At 36.4% G+C, this 18,674-nt stretch overlaps 1 protein-coding gene across 6 annotated transcripts in view; it reads left to right on the top strand.

Annotated features, from left to right (window-relative positions):
* The window catches only part of RNF180 (ring finger protein 180), a 237,554-nt gene that overhangs the window by 2,220 nt on the left and 216,660 nt on the right, over positions 1 to 18,674 (top strand). The window contains exon 2 of one of the 6 annotated variants that reach the window (XM_074385549.1): positions 6,385 to 6,440. The exons of 2 other annotated variants lie outside the window; for them this stretch is intronic. In XM_074385549.1, coding sequence (XP_074241650.1) covers positions 6,439 to 6,440 — 2 coding nt within the window. In that variant the 5' untranslated portion in view covers positions 6,385 to 6,438. Of the gene's footprint in view, positions 1 to 6,384; positions 6,441 to 6,478; positions 6,754 to 14,297; positions 17,915 to 18,674 lie in introns of those variants that run through there. 3 more of the 6 variants (XM_074385542.1, XM_010336580.3, XM_074385561.1) reach the window with 3 other exon arrangements.

Genomic DNA, 18,674 nt, shown 5'->3' with positions numbered 1-18,674 from the left:
TTTCTTCTAAAATTGACAAAAAACAAGCTGTCTTGGTAAAATAGATTTAATTAGCACTTTTTTGAGTGTGTCTGAGGACTGACACCAGCCTCTTTAATAAGCACTTCACACATGGAGCAGGAATTCTTCCAGGCAAGAATGCAATAAATTAATCATCATTTTAATATATTTCTGTAATATTTTATGATGTGTCTACCTGAATAATAATGCTTTTTACTCTTACAATGTCTTTTTATCAAGGAGCATAAAGATTAAACATTTTGCTTAAATTTTGTTAACTACAAAGTACATGGGGACAGTGCACTTAGACTGAATTGTTATCATGGAATAAACACAGTTCCTTCTCCCTTATATCACCTCCATTTGATCATCTGAAAAAAGGATGATTGTCTTTCCTTTCCTATGTAGGGATATTTGAGGAACTAATAAAGTAGTATCTCGAAAGTAGTTTGGATTCCATGGAAGAAAGCAGCTTTGTTAACTTTAAAATATGATTGTAATGTCTTGAAACATTTTCCTTCCTTAAACGTGCCATCATTTATATTTTTAAAGATTGGTCTTTCCAAGTAGTCACCTAAGGAGACTAAAAACTTACTCCAGTAGTGCTGCTGCCATTCATCATTATTTTCAATTTTTTGAAATTTCTAGTCAGTTTACAAGCAAAATAAAAACATTTCATATCTTTCATAAACACTTGTTTTTGTTTGTATTTTTAAATCAAAAAACTAATTAAGTTTGAGTATTTTCTTTGCTAAATTTGGCAGAATGATTTCTGCATGGTTGTAAAACTTGGTTCTACCTTCAAGATTTTACCATTGTTAAGCATATTTAAAGGATTATCCTGATGACTATGAAGGGCTGTTTCAAAAGGGCTGTTTAGGCCTGGTGCAGTGGCTCACGTCTGTAATCCCAGCACTTTGGGAGGCCGAGGCAGATCACCTGAGGTCAGGAGTTTGAGACCAGCCTGGGTAATATGGTGAAACTCCCCACCCCGTCTCTTAAAAAAAGGGGGGTGGAGGCAGTTTAAAACTATAGTTTAAAACAGTGACAGACATTATTAGAATAAGTTTTCAACCTTCCCAGAAGACTACTTCAAAGGGGGCATGCTTACCTGTAGGCTGAAGTTCTGTGCACATGTGTAGGTTTCCACGTTGTTAAATGTTTTCAAAATGATAATCTCTATTGTAACCTATCAATTATCTCTTTTCATCACATTGATTTCTTAGAAATTAGATATTTTACTTACATATTTAATAGAGTACATTAAGTAGATGACTTATCACACTGGAACAGTGTTAGATTGGGAGTGTATTTCATACAGAAGTTTGAATTTTACGTAAATTTCAATCTTTGCAACAATTTTGAATAATAAAATTTGGCTCCATATTGAATGTTTTGAATGTAATATAGCCAAGGCAAAATAGCCTCAAAATATACATTGCTATTTAAAAAAAAAAAAAAAAAAAGTATTAAGGTATGCGTGCAACAGACTTTCCTGGCCATCTACCAATGTCAAAAGAAAAAATTTCAACAAATTTAGTTTAAATATTGAATTGGCTTTCGTTAGCAATTCCAAAATTGGGTAGCATCTCATTCCATAAAATAGAATGCCATGCCCAGGCATGGCAGAATAGTTGGTTTTTGTAAGATGGGAACAAGGAAGCAGAGTAATTCTAAAAAGCCTGTTGATTAACATCAGATTACTTAATGTTACTTTCCTTTTAAGTGTTCAGGTAGAAGGGACTACTCCTCATGCCAGCTCAGGTTACTAGGCCCTTTCGTGTGGGTTGCGGCAAATACCCTGTTTTCAGGAAAAATTGATTTGTTTGTTCTTTAACTTCCTTAAAGTTTCATTTTGATTATGTGGCACTGAGCGTGAGTGACTCCCCTTTGGTTTCAGTGTCATCTTGTAAATTTTATTTAATAATTTGGTCCTTTCAGTAAGCTTTCAGCTAAGTGAGAGTGTGACCAAAACTTAGGGCATTAGCACTGCTCTCAGTTAACTGTCATTCTGGGTTTTCAGTATCAACGTGTCATTAATAGGTTAGGTGTCCTCATTGTCATAGGATTCTTTGAGTTTCTCTCATACCAGCTGGAGAGAGATTGTGGAATTTAGCAGATTGCTGCATGCAGTCATTTAAAACTTTTGAGAGAATGCAGCACACTAGGGAGACTACTATGACTATCAGAAGGATAATGCCAAGAGTTTGGAATGTGCTCCTTCATCAAAGCTCCTGGGAACAAAACCAACTAAAGTTGAACAGATCAAAGAATGAGGCAGACAAAGAATCCACCCATTTTAACCAAGTAGACTATTCTTTATTTTATTTTATTTTATTTTACTTTTGCAGCTGAGTCTCTGCAATACTAGAATGTATCCATGTGCAACAATAAGTGTTATCAACTGCAAAGACTCTCCCAAGTAGAAATCTAGAGCAATTCTATAAATATCTGGTATAACTTTTACAAGAGAATTCAGAGAAGTCTTATGCAACTATAGCATTGCAGTAGAATAGTCTATAGAGGCTATTGTGAGGGATAAATTCTAATCATTACTTCATTTGTATTATTCTAAGCCATATAGGAAAAGGCACCTAACAAAGCTCATCCAAAAGGGTTAATGCCTCTTGGCAGTGTTCTCTTTAACCTATGCCATAAGTTAAGAGGAGTGAGCCAGTGCTCCACTTTTGAGTGATTATGGAGTGACAAGTTACCATTAAGATTTTTAGCCCGCATTGGCCCTTCATCCTCTACCTGCCAAGGCATGAGGTTAGCCTGTGTATAAGCTTGGCCACAGAATTAGCCACAAATAATGATATACCCTGTGGGTACACATAAGGACTGCTTTCCAGTTCTGTTGTTCATGGATATATTGCTTGGAATGGTGGATTTAGCAGTTTCTAGCCAAGAATCTGAAGCAGAGTTTACAGGTTAAAAGAACTGTAATATACTTGCACATAAGTCAGTTCTTATGAAACTCTATTCAGGCTTTTGGTACAATCTTGTCTTATGACACACTCGTTTGGACTTGGTTCTTGTATCCCATGACTAGATTAAAGTAAAACAGGGAGAGAGAACAAGTGGGCTTAGAAATCTGACTCTGTAACGGGGACCAGTAGTACAATTTGAATGAGCAGTTGTATTAGGGATGTTGCTAAATTAGCCACTAAGTGGACTAAAATATCTTTTAAGTTATATAAAGATTTGGGTTTGGCAGGACAGATCCAACATTCTGTGAAGTTACCTTCAGAAGCAACTGATTATGAAATTCTAATTACAGTATTATCTTGCCAAGTGGAAAAGGCATATGTAAGAAAAAATTAAGAGGGATAAGAGTCTTATCATGATGGAGGATCTTGTTCTGATGCCTTGAGAAAAGCTGTCCACAATGTGAAGTGATCAACTTCTCATCCTGGTTAACCTGATTTTTTAAGGTCTCTGGCTTAAGAAGAGGAGCAAGTGGTATCAGGAGGTGGTCTTTTATGAGGGAGATGTGAACCCAGGGGCAACACTTTTGAGTTTAGCTGTAATGTCTATAGTCATGAGCACTTGGTAGGGTCCTTTCCAGTGGGATTCAAGAGCAGTCTTTCTTTGGTGACATTTCCAGAACACCCAGTTACCATGTTCCAGCAAGCCTTTTTGGATCTGTGTCTTGAAAGTCTTCCTTTACCTCTTGGTGGTAACTTTTAGCATAGTGAATTAAGAATGTACAGTATTGGGTCATTTCAACATGGGTCGATTAGGGGTCTACATTTGGTATAATATCAAAGGATATAGAGTAACCAGCAATAATTTCATAAGAAGTTAACTTGTGTTTTCCAGCCGTGGTGCTCTGAAGAGTCATAAGAGCCAGAGAGAATTTTAGGCCAAAGGAGGTTACTGGTTTCAGAGAAGTTGGAAATTCTGAGTTTAAGTATCCCATTAGTTTTATCAGCCTTACCAGAGGACTGCCTGGGTTAGGACAATGATAATACCAGACTGTTTGTAAAAATTTAAGTAGTACATGAGTTACTGTCCAGTAAAAGGAGTGGCTCAGTTACGTGAAATGGCATTCAGTATACCCCAAGTGTGAAGTACTACTTTTGGCAGGTTCGTTTTACAGTAAGGGCATTGTCAGCCTTTTGACATGGGAATGCCATTGAGAGAGCATGCAGACTGTAACAGGTACATGCAAACTATTACAAGTACATGCTTGGTGGGAGTTGGATGAAGTCTAATTGTACATGTTCAAGTGGGCCTAATGGTTGGAGTGAGGGGTGGTCATTCTAGGGGAACGTAAATTGACTTTCTTGGATTATGAGTTTGATAAGTTAAATATTGATTTTAAATAGCTTTTAAATTACTTTGTAACAATTTTCCCATCAATACTTTTTGATCATTTGATCTATCTTGTCAGTATCATTATGGATAAGGCAATGTAAGAAGCATAACAAATATCCCTTAAGTGACTCTTGGAGTACCAAGTGGCTGTCTTGGCCTTCCCAGAACTTGAAACGGAAATTATAAGAACATTCTTCTCATTCTCAAAATTCTTTTTAATTTTTAGGGGCCTTTTTTTCCCTCCATAACTAGCAGCATATGGGTGTAAGCAGGCAAAGTTAAGAAGCAGGGAGCATGCCTTACTGTTTCCAGCTGTTGGATTTAGATAATAGACCTCACAGAGTTGGGTAACATTTTTGGCATGAAAATCAGTTGGAGCACTTACCTGATATTCAGCCTCAGTTCTCTTTGTTAGAGCTTCTGCTTTTGTAATAGCAATCTCTTTGGGCATCAGCATCCCGCAAGGAGCTTATCAACTTGTGGGCCACTTTTTATTGGTATGCCTGAAAAAGTGAGGAAACCCCTTTGCTTCCAAAGTGTTTCAAAATCACGAACCACTCCAAAGGCATAGTGACTGTTAGTGTACATGCTGACAGACTAATTTTTATATAAAATTCAGGTACAGGTAAGAGTGAGAGTATTCCCCAATGCCTGCTTTAGTATACAAAAAGGATTAAAGGTTTTGAATCATTGGGCAATTCTAAAGCAGGGAACTGGGGGTCATTGTATTACCCTTTTTTCATTCTGCAAAGGGTGCTTCATTTCCCCCTGACCCCCCAAGAAGGAATGGGTTTAGGAACTGAATTTTTAGTGAGTTCATTAAGTTGGAATATTATGAGTAAAACTTTAGGAACCTGTAGATGGCAGTATCCAACCAACTCTAACATATTAAGTTGCCTCTTAGTTCTGGACTTGGGAAACTCATGGATAATCCTCAATTTATTAGGAGTCCTGGATACCAGCAGCACTTAGATAATGTCTTAAATAGTAAACAGTATCTGACAATAACTGTAATTTTTCTGTGGAGACCTTATGTCCTTTCTCTGTTAACTGCTAATAGGTAGATGAAATACTCTTAGGAGTATAACATACCTTCAGTGTATAAACAAAGAGTCCTCTACATATTGCAGGAGACTTGAGCCTCTAGGATACTGGAGGGTGACTTGATGGAGCACTTGAGAGAAGTAGGAGGGGGCTTTAGTGAACCCCTGAGGCATGACTGTCTAGGTACATTGTTGATTACTGTAGGTGAAAGCAAGTAGATATTAACTATTATGGTCAGTTGAAATGTTAAAGAAGGCCGAACATAGTTCTGCCACTGTGAACTGTTTAGAATATGGGGGATCTGGGACAAAAGAGGATTTGGGCTTGGAACCATTGGGAAATGAAAAATAATTATCCTCGTAATGACTCTTAGATCCTGAATAAATTGTGATACTTGCCTGTTACGTTTTTGTCCCTACTATACAACAAACGATACAAAAAATAGAGTCATATTAACCAAACAAAATATCCTTGATACAGTATACATTAACCATTTAATTAACAAAGTTTTTTATTTTCTTTTACAGATACAAATTTTAATTATTCAAATTCCCAGCCAAAGTAGAAACTACCCAATAAGATTTAAATGAGACTCATTTTACATATTTCTTGAATGCATGTGCCATTTTTGTTGTTATATTTTTGTAAAGAGCCTTTTAGTTTCACTGTACTTTTATTTTTAATTGACATATTTTTGACACATACTAATTGTGCATATTTGGGGGGTACAGTGTGATGTTCTGATACATGAATATGTTGTATAATGATTAAATCAAGGTATTTATTTCCTCAAAGATTTGTCATTTCTTTATTGTGAGAACATTCAAAATTCTCTTCTCTTGGTATTTTGAAATATGTGCAATATAGTATTGTTAATTATAGTCACTTTTCTGTGCAGTAGATCAGCAAAACTTACTCCTCCTACATAACTGCAAATTTGTACCTATTGACCAATCTCTCTTCTTCCTCCTTTCCCTTTTCCTTTTCCCTTTTCCCTCTCTCCCTGTTTCTACTCCACAGATTCTGGTGACTGCTTTTCTCCTCTTCTATGACATCAACTTTTTTAGATTGCACATGTAAGTGAGATTATGCAGATTTTGTCTTTCTGTGCCTGGCTTACTTCACTTAATATAATGTCCTCCAGATTCATCCATGTTGCCACAAATGACAGGACTTCATCCCCTTTTTTTGGCTGAATGGTGTCCCATTGTGTATACATACCACATTTTCTTTATCCATTCATTCTTTGGTGGACACTTAGATTGATTCTGTATCTTGGGTATTGTGAATAGCACTGTAATAAACTTGGGAGTGCTGATTCCTCTTCAGCATACTGATTTCATTTCCTTTGGATATGAATACCCAGTAGTGGGATTGCTGGATCATGTTGTAGTTTATCTTTAATTTTTTTGAGTAACCTTCATACTATCTTCAATAATGGCTGGACTTTACATTCCTACCAACAGTATATAAGAATTCCCCTTTTTTCATATACACTCCAACATTTGTTATTTCTTTGTCTTTTTGATAATAGCCATTCTAACTGGGGTGAGATATCTCATTGCAGTTTTAATTTACATTTATATTTCCCAAAGGGTTAGTGATCGTTGAGCATTTTATCATTTACCTGTTGGCCAATTATATGTCTTCTTTTGACATCTATTCAGATCTTTTGCTCATTTTGATCAGATTGTTATTATTTTGCTATTGAGTTAAGTTCCTTACATCTCCTGGATATTAACTCAGATGCATATTTTGCAAATATTTTTCCCATTCTATAGTTGTTGTTGTTGTTTTTTTTTTTTTTGATTGCGTCCTTTGCTGTGCAGAAACTTTGTAGCTAAATATAATCCTGCTTTTCTATTTTTGTTTGTGTTGCTTGTGTTTTTGAGTTCTTATCCAAAAAATTGTTACTCAGACCAAAGTCATAAAGCATTTCCCTCACATTTTCTTTGGATAGTTTTTATAAAATTATACTTTTAGTTCTGGTGTACATGTGCAAAATGTGCAGGTTTGTTACACAGGTATACATGTGCCATAGTGGTTTGCAGCACCCATCAACCCGTTATCTACATTAGGTATTTCCCTTAATGCTATCCCTCTCCCAACTCCTATCCCCTGCATGTGCCTTTATAGTAGAGTGATTTAAAATCCTTTGGGTCTGTACCCAGTAATGGGATTGCTGGGTCAAATGGTATTTCTATTTCCAGATCCTTGAGGAACCGCCACACTGTCTTCCACAAAGGCTGAACTAATTTATACTCCCACCAACAGAGTAAAAGTGTTCCTATTTCTCTACATTCTCTCCAGCCTCTGTTGTTTTCTGACTTTTTAATGATCGCTGTTCTAACTGATGTGACATGGTATCTCATTGCGGTTTTGATTGCGTTTCTCTAATGACCAGTGATGATGTGCATTTTTTCATGTCTGTTGGATGCATAAATGTCTTCTTTTGAAAAGTGTCTGTTCATATCCTTCTCCTACTTTTTGATCGGGTTTGTTTTTTTCTTGTACATTTGTCTAAGTTCTTTGTAGATTCTGGATATTAGCACTTTGTCAGATGTATAGATTGTGAAATTTTTCTACCATTCTGTAGGTTGCCTGTTCACTCTGATGATAGTTTCTTTTGCTGTGCAGAAGCTCTTTAGTTTAATTAGATCCTACTTGTCTATGTTGGCTTTTGTTGCCATTGCTTTTGGTGTTTTAGTCATGAAGTCTTTGTCCATGCCTGTGTCCTGAATGGTATTGCCTAGGTTTTCTCCTAGGGTTTTTATGGTTTTAGGTCTTATTTTTTAGTCTTTAATCCATTTTGAGTTAATTTTTGTATAAGGTATAAGGAAGGAAGTTTCAGCTTTAAGCTAGCCAGTTTTCCCAATACCATTTATTAAATAGGGAATCTTTTCCCCATTGCTCATTTTTGTCAGGTTTGTCAAAGATCAGATGGTTGTAGATATGTGGTGTTATTTCTGAGACCTCTGTTCTGTTCCATTGGTCTGTATGTCTCTGTTGGCACCAGTACCATGCTGTTTTTATTACTATAGCCTTGTAGTATAGTTTGAAGTCAGGTAGCATGTTGCCTCCAGCTTTGTTCTTTTTGTTTAGGATTGTCTTGGCTATGTGGGCCCTTTTTTAGTGCCATATGAAATTTAAAGTAGTTTTTTCCAATTCTGTGAAGAAATTCAGTGGTACCTTGATGGGAATAGCATTGGATCTGTAAATTACTTTGGGCAGTATGGCCATTTTCATGATATTGATTCTTCCTAACCATGAGCATGGAATGTTTTTCTATTTGTTTGTGTCCTCTTATTTCCTTGAGCTGTGGTTCATAGTTCTCCTTGAAGAGGTCCTTCACATCCCTTATAAGTTGTATTCCTAGGTATTTTATTCTCTTTGTAGCAGTTGTGAATGGACAGTCACTCATGATTGTGCTCTCTGTCTGTTATTAGTGTATAGGAATACTTGCAGTTTTTGCACTTTGATTTTGTATGCTGAGACTATGCTGAAGTTGCTTATCAGCTTTAGAAGATTTTGGGCTGAGATGATGGGGTTCTCTAAATATATCATCAAGCCATCTGCAAAAAAGAGATACTTTGATTTTCTCTTTTCTGATTTGAATATCCTTTATTTATTTATCCTACATGATTGTCCTGGTCAGAACTTTCAGTACTATGTTGAATTGGAGTGGTGATAGAGGGCATCCTTGTTTTGTGCTGGTTTTCAAATGGAATGCTTCCAGTTTTTGCCCATTCAGTATGATATGGCTGTAAGTTTGTTGTAAATAGTTCTTATTATTTTAAGATACATTCCATCGATACCTAGTTTATTGAGTGTTTTTAGCATGAAGGGCTGCTGAATTTTGTCGAAGGCCTATTTTGCATTTATTGAGTTAATCATGTGGTTTTTGTCATTGGTTCTGTTTATATGATAGATTACACTTATTGATTTGCATATGTTGAACCAGCCTTGCATTCCAGGGATGAAGCCAACTTGCTCATGGTGGACAAGATTTTTAATAAGCCGCTGTGTTTGGTTTGCCAGTATTTTATTGAGGATTTTTGCATCGATGTTCATCAGGGATGTTGGCCTAAAATTTTCTTTTTTTGTTGTGTCTCTGCCAGGTTTAAGTGTGAGGATGATGCTGGCCTCATAAAATGAGTTAGGGTTCCTTCTTTTTTTGTCTTTTTGTAACAGTTTCAGAAGGAATGGTACCAGTTCCTATTTGTACCTCTAGTAGAATTCTGCTGATAATCCATCTGGTCCTGGACTTTTTTTGGTTGGTAGGCTATTAATTACTGCCTCAATTTCAGATCTTGCTATTGGTCTATTCAGGGATTTGACTTTTTCTTAGTTTATTCTTGGGAGGGTGTATGTGTCCAGGAGTTTATCCATTTCTTCTAGATGTTCTAGTTTATTTGTGTAGAGGTATTTATAGTATTCTCTGATGGTAGTTTGTATTTTTACAGGATTCGTCGAGAGACCCCCTTTATAATTTTTTATTGCATCTATTCGATTCTGCCGTCTTTTCTTCTTTATTAATCTGGCTAGCAGTCTATCTATTTTGTTGATCTTTTCAACAAATCAGCTCCTAGAGTCATGGATTTTTTTTTTTTTTTTGAAGCATTTTTCCTGACTTTATCTTCTTCAGTTCTGCTCTGATTTTAGTTATTTCTTGTCCTCTGCCAGCTTTTGAATTTGTTTGTTCTAGCTTTTCTAGTTCTTCTAATTGTCATGTTAGGGTGTCAATTTTAAATCTTTCCTACTTTCTCTTGTGGGCATTTAGTGCTATTAATTTCCCTCTACATACTGCTTTGAATATGTCCCAGATATTTTGTTGTGTTGTGTCTTTGTTCTCATTGGTTTCAAAGAACATCTTTATTTCTGCCTTAGTTTCATTATTTACCCCAGTAGTCATTCAGAAGTTGGTTGTTCAGTTTCCATGTAGCTGTGCAGTTTTGAGTGAGTTTCTTAATCCTGAGTTCTAATTTGATTGCAGTGTGGTCTGAGAGACTGTTTGTTACGATTTACATTGTTTTGCATTTGCCATGTCGTCAGTTTTAGAGTAGATGTGATGTGGTGCTGAGAAGAACGTATATTCTGTTGATTCAGGGTGGATAGTTCTGTAGATGTCTATGAGGTCCAGTTAGTTCAGATCTGAGTTCAAGTCCTGGATATCCTTGTTAATTTTCTGTCTTGTTGATCTGTCTAATATTGACAGTGGAGTGTTAAAGTCTCCCACTATTACTGTGTGGGAGTCTAAGTCTCTTTGTGGGTCTTTAAGAACTTGCTTTATGAATCTGGGTGCTTCTGTATTTGTTGCATACATATTTAGGATACTTAGCTCCTCTTGTTGCATTGATCCTTTTACCATTATGTGATGCCCTTCTTTGTCTCTTTTGGTCTTTGTTGGTTTAAAAGTCTGTTTTATCCGAGACTAGGATTACAATCCCTGCTTTTTTTTTTTTTTTTTTTTTTTTTTTTTTTTTTGCTTTCCATTTGCTTGGTAAATCTTCCTCCATCCCTTTATTTTGAGCCTATATGTGTCTTTGCACTTAAGATAGGTCTCCTGAGTACAGCACACCAATGAGTCTTGACTCTTTATCCAACTTGCCAGTTTGTGTATTTTAATAGGGGCATTTAGCCTGTTTACAGTTAGGGTTAATACTATGTGTGATTTGATTCTGTTATTATGATGCTAGTTGGTTATTTTGCTGGTCAGTTGATGCAGTTTCTTCTTAGCCTTGACGGTCTTTACAACTTGGTATGTTTCTACAGTGGCTGGTACCGGTTGTTCCTTTCTATGTTTAGTGCTTCCTTCAGGAGCTCTTGTCAGGCAGGCCTGGTGGTGACAAAATCTCTCATCATTTGCTTGTCTGTAAAGGACTTTATTTTTTCTTTGCTTATGAAGGTTAGTTTGGCTGGATTTGAAATTTGGGTTGAGAATTCTTTTCTTTAAAGATGTTGAATATTGGTCCCCACTCTCTTCTGGCTTGTAGAGTTTTGGCTGAGAGATCCACTGTGAGTCTGATGGGCTTCCCTTTGTGGGTAACCCAACCTTTCTCTCTGGCTGCCCTTAACATTTTCTCCTTCAGTTCAACCTTGGTGAATCTAATGATTATGTTTCTTGGGGTTGCTTTTCTTGAGGAATATCTCTGTGGCGTTCTCTGTATTTCCTTAATTTGAATGTTGGCCTACCTTGCTAGGTTGGGGAAATTCTCTGAATAATATCCTGAAGAGTGGTTTCCAACTGGGTTCCATCCTCCCCATCACTTTTGGGCATACCAATCAAATATAGATTTGGTATTTTTTCACATAGTCCCATATTTCTTGGAGGTTTTGTTTGTTTCTTTTCACTTTTATGTTTCTAATCTTGTCTTGCTTTATTTCATTGGATTGATCTTCAATTTCTGATGTCCTTTTTCTGTTTGATTGATTTGGATATTGATACTTGTGTATTCTTCACAAAGTTTTCATGCTGTGTTTTTCATCTCCATCAGGTCATTTATGTTCTTCTCTAAGCTGGTTATTCTAGTTACCAATTAATCTAACCTTTTTTCCACATTCTTAGTTTCCTTGCATTGAGTTAGAACATGCTGCTTTAGCTCAAAGGAGTTTGTTATTATCCACCTTCTGATGCTTACTTCTGTTAATTTGTCAGACTCATTCTCTGTCTAATTTTGTTTCCTTGCAGGTGAGGAGTTATGATCCTTTGGAGGAGAAGAGGCATTCTGGTTTTTGCAGTTTTCAGTCTTTTTGTGCCAGTTTCTCCCCATCTTTGTGGATTTACCCACCTTTGTTCTATGATGTCAATACTATTCCTTTCTGTTAGTATTCTTTCTGTCAGGTCCCCTTTGTAGGGTCCTGCGCTACAGGGTCCTGTGAGCCCCTCTCTGCTGGTGTGAAGACGAGAAACTGTGAAAAAGACACAAGACACAGAGATAGAGAAAAGACAGTTTGAGCCCAGGGGTCCACTGTCAACCAAAATGAGGAGTCCAGCAGTGGCCCCAACTTCCTGGATACTCTGTTTTTTATTGAGTACAAAGCAGGGGGAAGGGTAGGTAGGGTGAGGTAATGGTGGTCAGTGATAGGGTCAGGTAAATTACATGTCCTGGAAACAGGGGCACAGGATTTTCAAGAAGCCAAGGGGAAGAGAAAACCTAAGGCATCAGCACTTTTTTCATACTTATCAAGAAATAACAAGATCACTAAGATTTATGTTACTAATTCTTTTAAGAAAGGGAGGAACCGGGTGCAGAAGCAGAATGTGAAAGTAGACATGGAATTTGACCGCTGAAGCACAGCATCACATAGAGACAGTTAAGCCCCTGGGTGTCTGTGAGCCTCCCTGACACCCACCAGGTCTACCACAGAGCTTGGAAGAGCAGAGTTTTCTCCTAACTCCCCCAAGGAAGGAGATGTCTCAGCCATCTTGGACGTCTCCTTCCCTAGCTGGCTAAATAGCAGATGCTTTCACAGTGCTGGTGCTGCCACACAACTGAGGTGTCCTCCAGCAGCCCTTATGCAGGTGTCACAGAGGACTTAAAGCATCTTGCCTTAGGGTCACCTCTTTTTCCAGTGCCACTTCAGTCCCATACTTCTTGACCTGAGACTTATTAGTAAGATTAAATATTATATGATCATATATATATATATATATTTATGATTACATGTGAATAGCTATGTAATTATGATTATATATAGCAATAACTGTGTAACTATATCTCTAATTCTTTTCTAATTCTATATTTATATGAGAGCAGACTCAGGCCTCAGACCCTTGCCTTGGCTCCTGTGGAGTTCCCCCTACACATACCCCTCTGCTGCAGGTCTGCTGGAGTTTGCTGGAGGTCCACTGGAGGTCCACCCAGACTCTGTTTTCCTGGGTGTCACCAGTGGAGGCTCAGTTGGAAATACAGGAGTCACCTGCCATCTGTGTCTATCTTGCTGGGAACTGCAGACCAGAGCTGTTCCTTTTCGGCCATCTTGCCAGCAGTCTCTTTTCTGGTAGTTTCATACATTCAGGTTTTACGTTTAAGTCTTCAATCTAGTTCCTTTTTTTTTTTTTTGAAATGGAGTTTAACTCTCATTGCCCATGCTGGAGTGCAATGGCATGATCTCAGCTTACCGCAACCTCCGCCTCTTGGGTTCAAGCAGTTCTTCTGCCTGAGCCTCCCAAATAACTGGGATTACAGGCAGTGCCACCACACCCAGCCAATTTTGTATTTTTAATAGAGACAGGGTTTCTCCATGTTGGTTAGGCTGGTCTCAAACTCCCACCTCAGCCCCCCAAAGTGCTGGGATTACAGGCATAAGCCAGCATGCCCAGCCAATCTGTTTCCATTTTGAGGTGATTTTTTTTAAATATGGTAGAAGACAGGGGTTTAGTTTGTTCTTCTACATGGGGATATTCAGTTTTTCCAGTATCATTTATTTAAGAGACAGTCCTTTTCCTAACATATGCTTATGACACTTTATCAAAAATCAGTTGGCTGTGTGTCCATTTATTTCTATGTTCTCAATTCTCTTCCACTGGCCTTTCTGTTTTTATACCAGTACCATGCCATTTTGATTACTATAGTTTTGTAGTATATTTTGAAGTCAGATAATATGAAATCCAGCTTTATTATTTTTGCTCAAGATTACTTTGGCTATTTGGGGTCTTTCATGGTTCTATGTGAATTTTAGGATTTTTCTTGTCATTGCTTTGAAAAATGTCATTGGTATTTTTATGGGGATTGCTTTAAATCTGTAGATTGCTTTAAGTATTATGGGCATTTTAACAGTAAATTATTCTAATCCATGAACACACAATATGTTTCTATATATTTGCATCCTCTTTAATTTTTTAATCAATATTTTATAATTTTTATAATAGAGATCTTTCACATTCTTGGTTAAATTTATTTCCGAGTATCTAATTATTTTTAGCTATTACAAATGAGATTATTTTCTTGGTTTCTTTTTCAGATAATTATCTATTGGCACATAGAAATGCTACTGAATTCATATATTGATTTTGTATCTTAGAACTTTACTGAATTTGGTAATTAGTTCTAACAGGTTTTTGGTAGAGTCTTTAGGATTTTATATATACAAAATCATACCTATAAACAGATGGTTTGACTTTCTCCTTTCCAATTGGATGCCTTTTAATTGAGTCTCTTGCCTAATTTCTCTGGGTAGGAATTCCATTACTATGTTCAATAAGGGTGGTAAAATAGGTGATCCTTATCTTATTCCAGATCTTAGAGGAAAAGCTTTCCATTTTTCCTCATTCAATGTGATGTTGACTATGGTTTTGTTACATGTGCTCTGTATTGCAATTCTTCTATAACTAATTTCTTGAGAGTTTTTATTATGAAAAGATGTTGAAATTTATCAAATGCATTTTCTGAGTCTGGTGAAATGATAATAGAGTTTTTGTCTTTGATTCTGTTAATGTGATATATTATATTCAGTGATTTATGTTTTTTAAACTATCCTTGCTTCCTGGAATGAATCCTACTCGAGCATGGTGAATGATCTTTTTAATGTGCTGTTTATTTGCTTTGGTAGTATTTTGTTGAAGATTTTTACATCTCTGTTCATCTGGATATTGGCCTGTAGTTTTCTTTTTTGTGGTTGTGCCCTTGTCTGTTTTGGGTATCAGGGAATGCTGGTGTCATAGAATGAATTTGGAAGAGTTTCTTCCTCTTCAGGTTTTGGAAGATTTTGAGAATTAGTATTAGTCTTGAAATGTTTGATAGAATTTGTCAGTAAAGCCATCAGATCCTGGTCTTTTTCTTTGATGGGAGACTTTATATCACTGCTTCAATCTCTTTTATTATCGGTCTGTAAAGGTTTTCTATTCTTCTTAGTTCAAGCTTGGTAGGTTGTATGTATCCAGGAATTTTTACATTTCTTTTAAGTTTCCCAATTTGTTGACATATAGTTTTCATAATATTTTCCTTTATATTTCTGTAGTATCACTCGCAATGTCTCCTTGTTTATTTCTAATTTTATTTGAGCCTCCTATCCTGTCAATTTTATTTATCGGTTATGCTGATCTTTTGTATTGTTATTTTTAGTCTCTTCCCTGAGAAGTCTCTTCGTGGGGAATGCCAGGTGCCTCTAGTCAGCCGTCTTGCTGACATCACTGTTAACAAGGTGTTTTCTTGCTTTCTTAGATTTTAGAAAATTTTTGAGACATGATGGCTGAGTTTCATACGAAAGATCACTGAGGAAATCGGAACTGCTAGGGTTTTTTAATCTTGATAATGTTTTCCAAAGCAAGCAGAAATACTGGAGAATATTCTGTTAGTAATTGAACTGTCCTTATCTTCTATAATGTTTACCTGATTAATTCACCGATGGTTTGATATCTGGAAAACCTTAGAAACAATCATAGCTGTTTAAAAGCAGCTTTAAAACATCCTTTGTAAAATCGCTGAAATAAATAGTGAGGCTTATTCTGAATGAGAATTGCCTAGCCTATTCAGAAACCTGTTGGAAAAAAAAAAATGTATCCTAGAGGCCAACATTGATGTATGGACACATATTTGGGGCAGCAAGGAATGAATAGAATAGACGCGTGGACCAGTGCTATTGTAGATAAATTGGGGTTGTTTATTCAGAGTTTGTTTAATAGAGATAGAAATTAACTGCATGGGGAAAAGGTCTGTCTTTCTGGCCAAATTTTGCTCAAATACCTGTTTTCAAGGTAGAATCTGTTCTTTCCCATACCATTTGTTTTCTAATGATACATAAATTGTATAATAGGTACTTGTATAGCTACACCTGTCTGACTTAGAACTACTAAAGCTGTAGAGTCAGAAATAAAGCTTTCTCTGCTCAAGTCAAACATTATACTTATGCTAGCCAAACAACTCTACACTTTTCCAACTTAGTGTTTGGCTTATTTACTTTTCTTGTTTCAGATATCCATATCTCTCCACTCTATTTGGCTAATGCTATTTAAATCCCCTCTACACTTTAGTCCCAACTGGAATACTACTCTCTTCACAAAGCTTTCCCTGACTCCCTAATTCTTGTTTCCTTAGTTCACCTAGTACTACTTGTTAGTTATTTTCTGTGTTCTCAGTTAGTTCACTTATTTTGGCCATGAACTTGTTCTCTATCTAGATTTTTTCAAAGGCATAAATTATACCACATATATGTATTTTTTCTTTCCTGAATCATACTTAACACCTAGAACAGTATTTAATAACTGTATATATTAGCTTATAAGGTTAGATCTACAGAATAAATATATTACTCTGATTCTCTGGTATAAAGCATAACTTAAACTTTGTAATGTCAGTGTTCTGGTAGAAAATAGATGACATACTCAAATGAGGTAACTGAGATGAGTTTAAATATGTGTCTCTAGGTTAAAACAAACCAACAATGGATGGTGAAGCACCCCGAGACTAGCAATAGTAAGAGCAATTATCATCCCTAGGCTTGGAGAGGCAAGAGAAGGACCACTGCTAAAATCCACATGGAAGCTATGATGAAAAGACTGCCTGGGGCCAGGCATGGTGGGTCATGCCTGTAATCCCAGCACTTTGGGAGGCTGAGGTGGGCAGATCACAAGGTCAGAGATCATCCTGGCCAACGTGGTGAAACCCTGTCTCTACTAAAAATACAAAAATTAGCTGGGCATGGTAGCACATGCCTGTAATCCCAGGTACTCAGGAGGCTGAGGCAGGAGAATCACTTGAACCAGGAAGTTGGAGTTTGCAGTGAGTTGAGATTGTGCCAGTGCAGTCCAGCCTGGTGACAGAGCTAGACTCCGTCTCAAAAAAAAAAAAAAATGCTACCTGATTAGAACTCTGGCCTTTCTGTGATCTGACAGGAGCGCACCAATGGAAATACTTACCCCAGCTTCACACTCTTCTGGTTCTTTGGTCACGACCTAATATTTTCCACTGGTAGACAGTATTGGAAGCAAAAAGGCAAGGGAGCCTTGTAGCAGTCTAAAAGTCAGCCTCCTAGGAATTAGAGCAAAGTAGAGAAGGTAAAGAGTAGACTCTGGAGTGGGGAGCAAAGAATATCCAGCGCTGTAATCATATCAAGAGAATGTTTCAGGTACAGTTAATGTAAGCCTTTTTGTGCTGCCTTTATTTCCTGAGAGGCACCTAAGTTTTCTAGTCTAATTCAGTTACTAACATCCAAGAACATTGTATGATTGATGCATTTCATATGAAATGCAGCTACTGTCCCCTTTTATTGTGGTATTAGCTTGTGCAGTATTGCTAAATATGTCTTAATTTTTTCATATTTTTCTATTGCTTGTACAGTTCATAGGTAGAATACATGGAACTGTCCCCCTAGCCATTAGCAAAACTGTACCTTCACCATTCAAATTACATGTTTTTTCTAAATCAGTCAGGGTTGCTCATTTTTATTTTTGTATCTTTTTTGTAGACAAGTGGTTTTCAGTCTTGTGTATATGGTCCTCAATGCCGACATTCTGATTCAAGCCAGTTTAAGATGATGCCCGAGCATCTGTTCTTTTTTTAAAAACTTCCAAATATTTCAGATGCACAATAAATGAGAACTGCTTGCACAGGTAATCATTTTGACCCAAGTGTTATTGTTGCTGCTCCTTCCCCCCGCCCCAATATATATCATACTCTTGAGTAACTAAGGCTTAAATGAAAATCTAATGTTGCTTTATGTGCTCTTCAAAGCAAAAAAAAAAATGTTTTATATTTTTCATATTCACAAATACTTATGGGATAGAAAATATGTAGTTTTCAGATTTCCAATAAAACAGATTTAACAAATTTGTATAAATATTTCAGATTTGTAATATAGAGACTAATATGCTGAACATCTGTGTTCTCACCACTTAGCATTAGAAAATATTAACATTTTACTATTTTTTTCTGTTTTTTAAGAAATAAAAATGCAGATAAAATTTGAGACCCCTTCATTTTCTTCCTAGAGGTTACCTTTCTAAACTTGGTGTCTGTCATTCCTGTGCGTATTCCTATGCTTTTGCTACACATTCATGTGTCAACAAAATATTAGTTTATTTTACATGCTTTAAACCTTTTTATAACTCTTACTATGCTGTGTTATTCTTTAATGTGTATATTTTTGCAGGCTTTATACTTAAAATAACTTTGATTTTTTTTTAGATACATATAGCTTTAATGTATTACTTTCTATTGCTATGTAATATTCCATTGTATGAATGAACAAAAATTTGTTAAATTGATGCACATTTGGGCTGTTTTCAGTTTTTTATATTATTGCGAAGTGTTGCTAAAATGAACATTCCCATATGATATTTCCTTATTCATATGCAAACCTAGAATTGTACA

This window comes from Saimiri boliviensis, chromosome 1, assembly GCF_048565385.1.
Source record: "Saimiri boliviensis isolate mSaiBol1 chromosome 1, mSaiBol1.pri, whole genome shotgun sequence".
In the NCBI taxonomy this organism is placed as follows: Eukaryota; Metazoa; Chordata; class Mammalia; order Primates; family Cebidae; genus Saimiri; species Saimiri boliviensis.
Note: the sequence above shows the minus strand (reverse complement) of the source record. Positions and strands in the feature narration are given on the sequence as shown.